At 40.2% G+C, this 14,106-nt stretch overlaps 1 protein-coding gene across 1 annotated transcript; it reads left to right on the top strand.

Annotated features, from left to right (window-relative positions):
- Window positions 1–3,031: 3,031 nt before the first annotated feature.
- myoz2a (myozenin 2a) lies at window positions 3,032–11,849 on the top strand. The gene is made up of 6 exons (XM_085349633.1): window positions 3,032–4,541; window positions 5,404–5,487; window positions 6,216–6,382; window positions 8,441–8,585; window positions 10,484–10,667; window positions 11,331–11,849. Exons 2-6 carry the CDS (start codon window positions 5,406–5,408, stop codon window positions 11,554–11,556), a joined length of 804 nt encoding a protein of 267 aa, XP_085205759.1. The 5' UTR covers window positions 3,032–4,541; window positions 5,404–5,405; the 3' UTR covers window positions 11,557–11,849.
- The last annotated feature ends 2,257 nt before the right edge of the window (window positions 11,850–14,106 follow it).

The raw sequence follows: 14,106 nt of genomic DNA, 5'->3' as shown, positions 1-14,106 counted from the left end.
TATACACAAGTAAATTATACATGTATTACTGCATTTAAAAGAAATAATCCTGGCAGGGAGCTACTCTGCATCTCACTCTTATCCAAGCTAATTTGATTTGGCCAAAGAGCCAAACACAAATGAACCCTTACTAAAATAAACATGTCTGGATTCTTCTTTACAGGCCCCTGGCAGGAGCTACTCCCTTTCTCCACCAGCCAGAGTACAGTTCACGGGCCAGAAGTCAGCTTCAACTTCTTCCTCCCCAAAGCCCCCAGCACTGGGCTCCACAACTCCCTCGGCAAGGCAGACATGCTGGATGGAAAAAAGCCAAAAGCTCCTCACACCATGGGAGGCTGCCTCCCGGCATCCCATGGGCCTGGTAGATGAAGCTTTTGCTTTCCAGAGCCTCCAGCAAACCCTTGCCTCGAATGTGCGCTTGGCAGCCCAGCGCAAAATCTTGCCTGAGCCGCCAGCAGAGTGGAAAGCCAGGGTTTCTTACCAAGCACCGCAGAAAACAGGCAGCCAGACTTGGAGCCAAAGCCAGAGCCTGAGTCGAGCTTCGCTCCCATCGTTTGTGTCGCCAGTAAGGAGCTCTATCTCCACCACAGTTAGTCATGCCGGTTACAGGTCCCTGCCCAGACAGTGGCAGCCTCAGAAATCTGTGACAGAGGCTAACCCGAGGCCCTCGGTGTCTTCATATGAGTCTAAGAGCCCTTTCGGAAAGCAAACTTACAAGTCTGTGTACACCAGCAACACTTGGAGCTGGAGGCGGTAGACTACAGTTCAGCCTGTGCGGTCTTTAATGAGTCAAATCTCATTTATTCTGAGTTTCGTAATACATTCACATGCAGTCAGGAAATAAAAAAACAACAGCTTGTTAGAAAGGACAGAAAGTTAACTGGTAGAGAACCTTTTAATACATTCTATTGTTAGATATTTGAAAAGATGTGGGAAAAATGGATGGCAAACACACTGATGTGGAAGACTAGTTGATTAGATAAAGAGATGAGTACGTTGTTTAGAGAGAGTGCATCAATATCTTTGGTGGAAAAAGCATTTGATTGCATATGTGGACTTATCTGTGATTGGAAAAAAAAAAGACACCTGTCATTTTGTAGGTTTTAAGTGAAGATTGTTTCTTGAGTTGTTCTTGAGCTTGTGGATTTCCAGCAATCTGAGTTTGATATTTTGCTGTGGATGCATGCATCTGCCATGTAGGTTGCTACCATGGGTGTACACTTTTCTTTTTTTTCTTTTTTTTTTGCTTGTTTTGCAAAATCCATGCAGGATTTGTGGTGTCCTCTGATAAGAAAATGATTCAAGTGCTAGAATGCAATTACCTTGGGAAAAGGTGCCATAACCTGTGATGTCGTTGGTGCACAATAGGTGTATTTTCAGTAATGCATTGGTATGTGGCCATTACCCTGGTTCTGCCAGAGGTTTCTTCCTGTTAAAAGGGAGTTTTTCGTTCCCAATGTCACCAAGTGCTTGCTCAAAGAGAGTCGTTTGATTGTTGGGATTTTCTCTGTATTATTGTAGGGTCTTTACCTTTCAGTATAAAGTGCTTTGGGGCAACTGTTTTTGTGATTTGGTGCTATATCATTAAAATAGAATTGAATAGACATTTCAACTGTCTAGCATCACATACATAACAGTATATACTGTATAGGAGACAATCAAATGCAGTATGTAAAACGACTGACAACTTTTTGTTGGGAGTGAATTTCATCGATCGCTTCATACCAATGAAATCTAATCAACACTACAAAAAAGATTTTTGTTTAGTTTATGGAAGGTTTAGTGCTGCCAGGGCGATTACTTACACTGTGCAATTGGCTTGTGGCTTATTTCTAGTTTGGGCTTTTGCTATCGACTTGTAATCATCTCCAAATGTTAAAGCTACGTTTGTGTTTCCACAGAGTGCGCATAATGTCCTAATGCGATTCTCACTGAGCAACCTCATAAATGCAAATAAGATTTATTACACAGTGTTGTGTTTTATGCAGATGTACTATAGTGTAGTGTAACAATCTCAGATTGTTTTACTGTATCACTTCCATTCAAACAACACATATTATGGTCGTAATACAATACAGCAGTCCATTTCATGTAGAGCATTCTATAAAATAAATGCAGTGAAATATCACAATTTAAGACGTTGCCCTTTTGTGCTCTTTGCTGTCTATTCCCATCTTGTGCTCGGGGCCATTTGTTGCTTGCTGTGCCATCCCGTGAAGCTTTTTGCAAGATGTGTTGTCTCAAATGGTCACTCCATATACAGCACGGGGAGTTGAGAGGGAGACCAGTTCCCATGGTGACCAGATGTTACATAACAACAGTGGGTACCTAGTGTAGCTGAACCATTAGAGAATGAGAGATAAGGGCACAGACGGAGCCGATAAAAAGCAAGTATTTCCCCACCAATTTGGATCTGGGAAACACTTTGCGGTTCAAATGCTTTTTAAAGGGGTGAAGCCTGTTGAAGTGCATAGCACTGTAGCACATGTAATTTTATTGTCTTGATGCACGCTCAATTATCCAAGTAAGAAAATCCCCAAAAGTTGATTCTGTTCATCTGGACATAGCGTGACTGAAGAAGTCACTTGGATGAGTTATGTTCAGCTGAACATAACTCATCCAAGTGACTTCTTCAGTCACGCTATGTCCAGATGAACAGAATCAACTTTTTGGGACATAACTTTATTATTATTCTGTGTCCCAGGCATAGCTTTCTGTTCACTATGCAGTGCAGTTATGCCACTCAGCTTGATATCCAACCCTGAATCCAACATACTGTAGCTCTGCTATGTGCCGCAAACTCAGCCTGCCTTCTTAAAAAACTGGGGGGAAATGAGACTAAATTAAATGTAGCAAGGTCGTTGGAAACATTGTGATGGTATTATAAAGTAAATGAATTCCATTAGACTTTGGTACTTCCTTTATCACATGATGGCACTTAAAACAAATAGTATGTGATTGGTCTGCATGCCCTGAGGGGACCATGTTCCCGTGGTGGATGTCACTGAATATATTTAATGTTAGCTGTGCATAGCAATTTCCTGAGTGCTGAAACAGCTTTATTTTGATGTTAAAGCTTTGTCAGTGGTTTACTAAGCGAGTTTTCATGTCTTTAGCATTTTTCAATGCATGTCTATTAGAAAAGTTGCAAGCTGGCAGCACATTATTGCCCTATGTATAGTTAGAGCAACTCCAATTCCTCCAACACTTATCAACTGCCAGATATATCCTCACTTTATCTTCCAGAGGGTTTTCATTTAAGTTTATCCGAACTACAGATCTAGTAATCGCCCCACATTTGTTACTTCTTTAGCTTCCAGACTTTTTTTTTGCAATTTTTGTGCTCTTGAAGAATAGTTTTCTAGTCTTTCTGAAGGTCTTTCAAAGTTTTTCTTTTGACATTAGCTGCTTTTTCATTCATTTTCAGTCCTTTTTGTTCACTGAAGCCTCATCAGAAATGGTCTCAGTGGAAGGGTGGCTGTCAAGAAAGCATTCTGAAGAAAGGGAAACATGGAGGAGAGACTGTCGGATTATACAAGAAATAGACTGAAAATCAGTTGCAACAGGTCTCAGAGAGTGATTAATCCAAGTGGGAAATTTGTGGTTCAAGACATCTTTGATGTGTTAGGATAGCGAGGGACAACACTGAGTGTCTTCGGCCATCTATATGGCATGGTGGGGGTTCTGTCTAATTGGTAACAGCTTCATTTTTCAGCATGATAATGATCCCAAATACTGCCAGTGCTGTAAAAGCATATCAGCATAGAAAAACACACACTGGTTCGCAGTCAAACACAATGGCCTCCGCAGAGCTTGCAGTGTGTGCTTTCTTCTTTGAATGTCCTTTAAGAAGCTTGGAGAACTATATCTGAAGGCTACTTAAAGAAATGACGAGAAAGCTGCCTAAGAGAGCTCAGACTGTGTTGAAGAATGGAAGCGATCGTACCAAATACTGATTTTCAATCTCTGCACCTACTTTATATTTTCCAAATATATAAAGAAATTAGTGGCGGCTTAGGACTTTTGCACAGCACTGTACATGCCTAAATGCAGTGAGTTGCAGTTATCCGACTGGGTAACAGGTATGCCTAATAAAAGTGTTTGCCTTTTATTTATTTATTTGCTTTTTTCATTAAGTTCATTCTCATTTTTTTTACATAATAACTCTAAAAGTGCCCGCTAGGTAAATGTTTGCCTGTTTTGAAATGAACACAGATTCATTCTGAGCTACTGTAATAACACCGGGCCAAGGGAGATGGTGTTGGGCAAGTGAAGTAGTAGTGGCAGCGGTCTAAATTTAGTCGCCCTCTGCTTGTGAACTAAATACCAATGACAACAGACAAACTGACACCCACCCACCCACCCACTCATTCAGTCACTCACAGGCTGCAGCCCCCACTTGCTGCCCTCCCCAACACAAGCCTCAGTAACGGGGAGCGTGAGCGCCCACACGGGTCACACTACCCGGTCTGACCTCACCTTTCTTTCCCCGAGGAGACAGGCACAACTTGAGACAACCCCCTGAGGGTCCTTCAGGACAGGTAAGCCATCGCTTGGGCTTCTCCACAGGTGTGCTGTCCATGTCTAACGTGACACTTGCACTTTTAATCAAGCATGACTCTCTCTGCCACCTACACTCAGTCCCTCTGTATTTTACTGTTGGTGTGATAGCTTGCTTTTATATTTATTTTTTTATTTTTTTAATGAACACATACATGAAAATGTATGTCTTTTTTCTGTATTAATTTAATTGTATATATGGGATATGTCCTGATTTATTTAAAGCGAATGTACCTCAAATACAAAGCTATAAATAGCATATATATATATATCTACACAACAGCATATTGGAGGTAAAGCATTTTGCAACCTTGTCTGTTATCAACTGATTTCTAAGTGATGGTAATTTGAAGACTTGCTGTGAAATGCTCGTTGGTTCTTTGAGAAATTGTTCTTTGCTTTGTGAAAAGCATTTTGGATTCTAATAAAACACTCGTGTTCTCCGACACCTCGGTGTAAACTTTCCGATTTGCTCTCTAATCTGCTGTCTCACATGTTCGATGTGACAACACCATGCTCTGCATCCCTGTCCTTTCAGCCCACTTGGGTAATTTCAAACATATCGATTCTGAGACGCCCCTGACACTGCTGGTTGCCATATCTGCAGAGCATGTGCTTGGCGTTTAACAGCCCAAGGTTATTTAAAGGGAAGTGCTAACTTTGCCCTTTTCACTGCCTTGATAAATTCTATCTGCTTCGGTGGGATTTTGTGCGTGTTGTGGGTGTTTGATGACTAACATGCAGCTGCCTTGCTTTTGTCTTTGATTGTACATTTGAACAGATTGTACTGATGTGCACTGTCTCCTGTGACTTTTTGCCTCACCCCAATCTCCCCAATGGCAGCCATGTCACAGTTCTCCACCATGACAACCAGAGAGAGGAAAATGCAGGCAGCAGCAATCTGCAGGGAGGTTCAAGCCCAAGAAGGTAGCTGTATCGTTTCCTCTTCACTTGCATGTTTTCCTGATCCCTCTGACCTCCCACATTCTGTTCTTACCTTCTTCATTAAACATGTAAACAAAGACAATTAGTTAACAACACCATAAGTTACAGTACAGATCTGTTAGCCTTACTGTCAAATTCTCCAAAATTTACTTTATAAAAGGCATGAGCCCATCATTTTCTAGCAAAACAGTTGCCAACCTTCCCCTCTATGATCCTATAAATAAGCAAATGACTACTTTTATGGCTCATAGTAACTAATCCTTTGTCGTTCTCCTTTGAACACGCTATTTCAGGGCGTGGACAACTGTGCGCCTTGGGGATGGGGAGGGTCTGAAGGCTACTGACAGCTGAAAGATATTCTGGCAAATTACGTGTCTCACGCTTGAATATAGGCCGATGACATCTCCATGATCAGCATGCAGTAGCTAACATGCGGAGCAAACCATAAAACAAGCACTGAATATGAGCTGATTACGAGGGAAGATAATTCCTCGTTCATCATACTGGCAGGAATGCTAAGTCAGCAGCCATGTACAGGATTTTTTCTTTTGTGCAGGGAGGTTTTTTTTTTTTCCTGTATGGATTTAATTTGATTCAGCATAGGTGGGAGTATAGGAATCGTGAAAATACATTTGTCTTGTCAGAAGTCTGATTCAAGCACTGAATAAACACAAGTTGTTTAGTGTCTTGTTTTGTTTCCTTCTGTTCAGATATAGAAATGGATCTGGGAAAGAAGATGAGTGTGCCTAAGGACATAATGCTGGAGGAGCTGTCTTTCGCCTCCAACCGGGGCTCCCGTCTCTTCAAAATGCGTCAGAGACGATCAGAAAAATACACTTTTGAGAGCATCCAGAACCAAAACAACACACAGCTGAATGTAAGAAGAACTGTGGTCTAAATTATTATCTTAAAGAAATCTTTAGATATTGGGGAAAAAAAATCTTCTTTTTCAACAATAGGTCCCAAAATCGAGTCCTTGTTCATGTTTGCGTAGGAACTACAGTTAAAGCTGCAGGCAGTAGCAGGCTACCTTATCAGGAAGATTTGCTAGCCAGTTACCTTGACTCTCTCAAAAGATAAAAACTAATTAAATCAAACAAACTGACTAACCAGACGAACCAATCACCCTAATCTAACCAACTAAGCTAATCAACCCAACGCAACACAAACAAACAATCAATCAACCCAACTAACCCAAACACCAACCAAACTAATCAAATTAACCAACACAACCAACCCAACAATAAACCCCCCCAAAAATCTGTCCTCTACAACTTTATAATCCACATTTCATATCTTCTTTGTTTGAACTGTACCAGTTTAAGATCACTGCAACATAACAGCATGTAAATCCCATACGTAGCTGTTAATGGATACTTTAAAGCATTAATGTGGCCACTGTAGCTCACATTAAACAATAATGTGAGTCAGATATTTTAATTAAAAGGCCCCAGAAAGGATAAAGATCACAAACACACTGTTGAGGTCCAGTTCAGCCACCAAGATGAAGTCTAAAGATGGCTACCAGCCTGGTGCTGACCAGTTACTGCTTTTAATCATGCAGAACTTAAACTTTTGATACAAACCCAAGCTGTCTTTTGTAATAGGTTGGAGACATGTTCATCTCTGGTCTAAAGCTGAGCATTTACTTACTGGAGTCTATGGGGATTCAGTCACTTGTGGAGGCAGTTCTTGGCATCTCTAACGGTCAATTCTTTAGCACCCAAGGTTGCAATCTTTAAATCTTTTAACCACCTAACTCCTGATAAGACAGCAAATAAGCAGATAATCTCATTAAACTGCACAACTAATCATTGAAATGCACATAAATTTATGATCATTTGTAGGGATAAAGATTAAGAGGGTACCGTAAGAATTCCACATTGCTAGCGTGCATATTTTTCATGCCCGATTATCCCTTTCCTAATTCATCTTCTTTCACCAAAACATGAAAAACATTCCACCTTACATCCTGACAAAGTATAAGCACTTCGAGTGTTTATATTGCTTGTGCCACAAACACAGGGCAGTGTATCTGTAGCACAAGTCGTGCAGTTGGTCATAAGTGGTTTTATTAATGTTCCTTTGTGTATGGATGGGCAACACGCCAAGTTAGCATTTTCTTTTCTCAGCGGTACCATTCGCTGATCTGGTCACACAAAGAAGTTCATGTCTCACAGCGCACAGCAAAATCAAGTAAAGCCAGGTTTCTCTCTGTTATATCTAATTAATTAGGATCCGTAGTTATGTCCTCTTTAATTTAGTTGTGTGGTTCCCTTGTGTACTTTTCAATGCCCCCCTTAAGTCCACAGATAAAATAACTATTATGCTCAAGAGAAGTTTTTCCCCTCATCTTTGATGTATGAAGGACTTAGATATCTCGGTTTGTTTATTGCTCTGGGCAATAGAAGGATTTTGTTTCAAGTTGTCAACATTTCCTGAGGAAATCCTCGAGTAAATCATCATAAATATCTTTCAGAGGGGATGAAAAGCCGGGTGCTGGGGCTGCAGTACATTTCATCTCAGTCCAGAGAATAGTATTTCGAATGTAGAGGGCAAATGGACAGACAACTGGACAAACAGATAGCTCCTTTGTTTAAGGAAAACGTGGAAAATTGAAGATCTGTTATGTGCTTATCATGTGATATCGCTGCAATGAAGATACAACTGATTTACTGTTTAGATTTATGACTTCTAAACTGAGGAAACTTTGATATGCATGTCATGGTTATCCATTTTTATGTCATATTAACCTCAAAGATGGCAAGATGTTTGCTGCTTGTTTCTCCTGTTACCAAGTAACCAAACAAATGCTGTCGAAAATGTTCCAAAAATCGTGTGAAACGTTGATATGAATTGTCAGGAATCAACTGATTGATAAATGGTTTCAAACCTTTTTTGTGGGCCCGAATGACCTCTTTGATCTTTCTTGTAGAGCATTGCCATCTTCCAAACTGAGACTGGGAATACCACTGACAGCCACAGCGGCCAGAACAACGTAGGTGTTGACCAGCCACCGAAAGTGACATGTGACACAACAACTATGGAAATGGTGCCAGATCCCACCAGCATTGCTCCGGGTAGGTAAAGCTGTGTGATACAGTGCACTGAAAAAACTTTCCAAGGACTCAAAATCATACAGCAGTGATATACTACTGACTTATATTCAGCTGTTCCTATCCATTTAACCTGTTTGCGTTAATTGTGTTGTACTAAACTTTGGTCTTTTTGCTGTATGATGAATGCTAAGTACAGCTCCCAGCAGAGTGACTGCGCACATGTGCTCTGCACAAAGTACTAGATGTGCCGTTTTTTGATACGGATTCAACTGTTTCTCGTTGTTTGTACTCAAGCAGGCTTTGATCGTGCAGGAAAACAATTTTCTTCTTTGCCTGGAATCTGCTGGCCTCGGGCTAAATATGATTACACATTTCTGTTCTCCCTCTCTGAGCCTGACTCCTTTATTTATTTCTATATATTCATCCTACTCCCTTCTCTCATGTCTACTCCTTTTATTCAACCGTCCTTATTGCAATCAGCTCTTACCATCATTCTAAAATTCGTTGAGTTTTACTCACGGAAACCGTTTCCTGTTTGGCTCTTGTGCTGCTGATACCATCAGCTGTGCACTCACATCCTCCCTCATGTCCTAATTTTGCTCAGCTGACACAAAACCATGATTTAAGGATGACCGTGTTGACACTAGGGTGGGGTGCTATTTGTGGACCAGACACAGACCCCAGGGTATGTGAATGAAGTCAGTCCAACTGTAGCAGAAATCCGGCCAAAGTGCATCAGGTATCAAATGGGAATTATGTTTAAAATAGCCCACTCATCCACTTACTGTAGGAGTGCATGCCAGGCAATAGTCATATACAGTAAGCCCATTTCAACAGTTAAACACCGGAAACTTCACAAAAAGTTATTTTTGTGCCATTTTTCAACAATGGAAAAAGGAATAAGCAAACGTGCCTTTAGTTATCAGGCCACTTGGACACTAATTAAGCCAACTGCTGTTTTTTTTTTTTCACATTTCCTTTTTGGTTTAGTTCCTTCTTTTATCCCTGCATGAAACTGGGGTGTAATCATCCTTTCCCACGAAAGTATCAGCTTAGCCAAACGTCCAACCACAGGAATAATATCCCATGGCCTCAGAAACATTTTTACACAGTGTTTTGTCATAGATTATTCCCCCCCTACCAAAAAAATCTGTAAACTTCCCCACAGGTCTATTTGGTTTCTCCTGCTTCCTCCTCAGGGCAAAACATAAACTCAGGAAGGGGGAATTGTTCATTGTGAGGGGTTAGGACGTGACACAGCGGCCCGTGTTATGTAACGCCAAGCTTGCAAGCCCCCCTGAGTGAAGCGCTGGGTTTGAAGGATAGTACTTTCGATTGGACTCTCCCATCAACACACACAGTGTATGTGGGGAGACATACATGCAGGCATGCATCCACACACCCACACGCACAAACACGGGGAAGCTGTGCCTTTATTCTGTTTGGCTGTGAACTTTAATGAGAAAAAAAGGAGCTAAAGAAGAAAGACAGGACACTTAGACTGCTGTTAAATTAGGTACACATTTGTAACAAAATACAGATGAAGATATTTTTTTTTAAATGTCACTTTCCTTTAGTCTGAAATGACCTGATCTCTTTGTTCTTTTGTATTTACATGCAGTCAAACTAAAAGACAAACCAAAATCAGTTAAAAGTTTAACAGTTACAGACGGTGGAAAGGGGAAACGTTTTTTCACTTCTGAACTCAAGTTTTCTTCAGATCTGCGATGAAAGTGAAGGATCTGCTTTCTTTGGACAGTACGTTCGCTGGTGGCTGTTGAAGAAGTCTTTTGAACTGACTCTCACAAAGTTCTGGTTTGCGAACCGTGTGGAAAAAGCCAACACCTGGTCTTTATTTGACATAGAAAAACAGAAAAGCCCCACATGCCTTCACTGCCAGTGTTGTATAATTTATCCAGGGTATGGAGGTCCTTTGAAAGACATCCCTCCGGAGAAGTTCAACAGTACAGCTGTGCCAAAGTCCTACCACTCACCCTGGGAGCAGGCCATCATCAATGACCCTGCCTTGGCTGACACTCTCATCACCCGCATGCCAGAGCTGGCACCTCAACAAGACCTGCCAGGGTACAAAAGCTTCAACAGGTAATTCCCAAATAGGTCAGATGTGTCAAATATAAGGCCCGAGGGCCAGAATCATCCTTTCAAATGTAAAAGAGGGCATATATTTTGGAGTTTTAAATGACGTTTTACAGATTTTCCTACTGATAAAGGCCTCACCCATGGCCATTCATACTAGATCAAAATAATCATGTAAAAGATAGCCCTGAGATTAAATGCACAGTTAAACTTCTTTGCACGAACTTGAATCAAAGCAGACCTTATGTGGCCCACGATGTAAAATAAGTCTGACATCCCTGAAACAGGTGAACAAATGGAAACACAAATGGAAATTAGGAGTTAAAAGTGAAGTTATAACAATAAAACATTTAAATATATAACTGTTGAGGGTGTGTTTTACTATTTATGAATGTAAATCGCATCCATTCAAAAGTCTAACTCTCTATGAATTATACATTCTTGCTTTAATATAGCATGAATGCAAGTGGTGAGTGAGCAAAGAAAATACTGTCCTTCACCTCATTCGTTGCACAGTGTTTCTCACACTCAGCAACTGTATCTTAGAAATGTCCCCGGGTCAATGTCTTTGCTTGGCTTTAATTAATTGCATCACTTCAAATGTCACTTCAAGTTTCTCTCATTAGCACATGTTGTCTGCTGTTAACACCGTGGCTTTGTCATCTCCAGGGTGGCAACCCCTTTCGGTGGTTTCAGCAAAGCACCCAGGCCTGCTCCTGTCAAGACCCTTCAGGTAGAAATCCTCCCAGAGCTCCCGGAGCTCCAAGGGGACACCCTGGTAATTCGACCCTCCTTCAACAGAGCTGCTCTGGGGTGGGTGTCTACGGGTGGTCCAGTCCCCCTCCCTAATGTTTCTGTCGAGAATGCGCTCATCCCTGAGTCAGAAGACCTTTGAACCCGTGTTGAAGTCACACAGAGATGCTGTCTACTTAGTTGCTTAACCTGAGGTTGTTGTTTGTGGAGTGATGCTGGAGTCAGAACAGAGCATCCTGTTGGGTGTTGCTGGTTCAAGTTAGCGTGTATGTAGCACCCTTTGGTCTTTCCACTGATGTTAACTGTTGCACTGCAGGGAATAATTTAAAAAAATCACTGTGTACATTAGACAGGCACACTACTGAAAACTGTTGTATATTGATTTTCATAAACAGATTTTATCTCACATTTTTGCTCAATAAAGTGGCGTACAATGATCAAAAATCCAATCAGAATTTTTGATTTTCCTTTTAATTGGTTTCAAAAGAAAGGGAAAAAATTGCACATTTCTGTTTTGGGAAAGGGAACAGAATGCAATATGTATGTGTGCGATACGGGTTGGTATGAGCTAGCTCCAGTGAAGGACGGTGCATTTTTGTGCCATAGTCCTATGCAAATTTCTCAGTTATCATAGTGTGTGAGAGGCCAGAGATCCATGTGAGCCAGTGTAACGTGCCTCAAGGTTACACTGCCTGACAAATCAAATCTGCTTCAGCGATATGAGCGACTTGACTGATGTGTCTCTCACCTTTTGGCTATGCCAAGCAGAAGAAAGATTGACGTTTGATAAGCTGTGGCCGCTGTCTTTCTGTTTACTACCACAACAGCCTATTTTGGAAGGCACCCCAGCTACAAAAAGCTTAAGCAGCCATATTTATTCCCCGATACCATACATGTTACATTTGGGGCGAATAGATATTGTGCAGTTATCTTATGGTTATTCAGAGAGATAAATTAATAAAATAAAATAGAAATTAAAGAAATTATTGGAATTTTGTTCATGTATACTCAAGCACCATCTCTTCATACAATGTTTTTTTGCTTAAAGCAGCTAGTATAGTAGCATACTGTCAGGCTAACTTTTAGCTAGCATGCTAACTTTGTACTAAGTGTTTCTATTAATCTGTTTAAAATTATATCTTTCGGCACTTTGTCACTAGTAGCATGTGACAAAAACAAACAGCTGATTCCCATTTCTTTAGTTGAATCTATTTAAGAAATGATAGTTTGACTGACAGTTTGGCAGGCACAAAATACTTTTTTCACCAACAATGTGATTCCTGATGAGCTATTGACCAAAATCCTGAGATAGCTGTCAATGGTGTGCAGTGTGTCCTTAAAAAATTTGAGGAAACTTGATGGAAGACAAAAGAACTATTGGCAGAACTGAAAGGCTATCTACTGAAGATAAACAGTATCTGAAAGAAATGTGCTTTAAAAAACACAGCAAAGACCTGACATAGGACCTGAGAGATCCCTCACCTCATCAGAAATGGGCTCAGTGGAAGGGTGACTGTCAAGAGGCTATTGTTAACAAATGGAAACAGGAAGAAAAGGCGAAGGTATGCCAAATTACACAAATCAAATCAACCTGGTACTAGCAGTGATATGAATATTACATGGCCATGCTCTATTCTTGGTGATGTCAAAGAGATACACTGAAACATATTGATAAGATTAAAAAACTCTATGGAGGACAGATGTTGTTTATATGCAAAAAATAGGTATATAAATGAGATGTTGCTTACATGAAATTAAAATGAAAGGACGCTTTCATATCGAACTGTAGGCACATAAAGGCTAAAAGCAGATCATATTAGCACATTGCTAGGTGGTTGTCAGGCAGTGTGAATGTGCCAAACTATATCAAGCAAAATTCAACTTTCATGGATACAAATTAGGTGAAAGAATGATAAGATGCTTTTATAAATTGTCATATGTGCATAATTGCCAAAAAAATGATCATTTTAGCCTGTTGGCAGATGGTTGCTAGGTAACATGATTCTTTCATAATATCTGATATAGATCACTCTTAAGTAGCCTCTGATGTACCTGTGTTTGAAGTTACAGAAATTGAATTGAATTTACATAAATTTTTAATTTAAATTTTCATTTACATAACCAGAGTTTCTATATTTGACATACTTACACAGCATACTTTGATAACCTATGTTTAATGAAAGTAACATTGCACTTTATTGTGTTTAATACTTCAATAGCCTTTTTTACTTTGGTGAAATTATCGCTATTTTTTTCTTATTTCTATTTTTTCAAGATCTTATTCTTTTATGTAAATAGTAAATAGTAATTTTTCTTGGTCTTGTGATGTGTGTATATTTTACAACTCAAGCCCAACTGATGGAAATATGAGTGGGAAATACCAAACAGACAATACTAAACGATACTGAACGGTCAGGAGGTTTAACAGCTAAAAGGTCTCAGTTATGACAGATCACATCTGCTGTAGGTTGGCTACAACTGCCAATCACTGTGACAAGGTGTCATTTTGATTTCAGGTAAGTTGATTGCCTTGAATTAGCTTTCAGTTAAGTTTATCAAGGCAAATCATCCTTTGATAAAGATAACTTGCTTTGCTATATAATGAAACCTTGACTATTTGCAACACTGCTGCATACTTAGCTGCTGATTTCTGTTAAAGTGGTTCTGTTCCTGCTGCCAAAAATGAAATAAG

Source organism: Diplotaxodon limnothrissa, linkage group LG3, assembly GCF_057381915.1.
Source record: "Diplotaxodon limnothrissa isolate DT_005_m linkage group LG3, D_limnothrissa_male_GT1.1, whole genome shotgun sequence".
NCBI lineage: Eukaryota > Metazoa > Chordata > Actinopteri > Cichliformes > Cichlidae > Diplotaxodon > Diplotaxodon limnothrissa.
Note: the sequence above shows the minus strand (reverse complement) of the source record. Positions and strands in the feature narration are given on the sequence as shown.

What these genes read in the sequence shown, in the direction of transcription:
- myoz2a (XM_085349633.1), top strand. Translation starts at nt 5,406, where the DNA reads ATGTCACAGTTCTCCACCATGACAACCAGAGAGAGGAAAATGCAGGCA. An exon ending in AAAACAACACACAGCTGAAT is followed by an intron (nt 6,383 to 8,440) that starts GTAAGAAGAACT and finishes TCTTTCTTGTAG; the next exon opens with AGCATTGCCATCTTCCAAAC. An exon ending in GGGTACAAAAGCTTCAACAG is followed by an intron (nt 10,668 to 11,330) that starts GTAATTCCCAAA and finishes TGTCATCTCCAG; the next exon opens with GGTGGCAACCCCTTTCGGTG.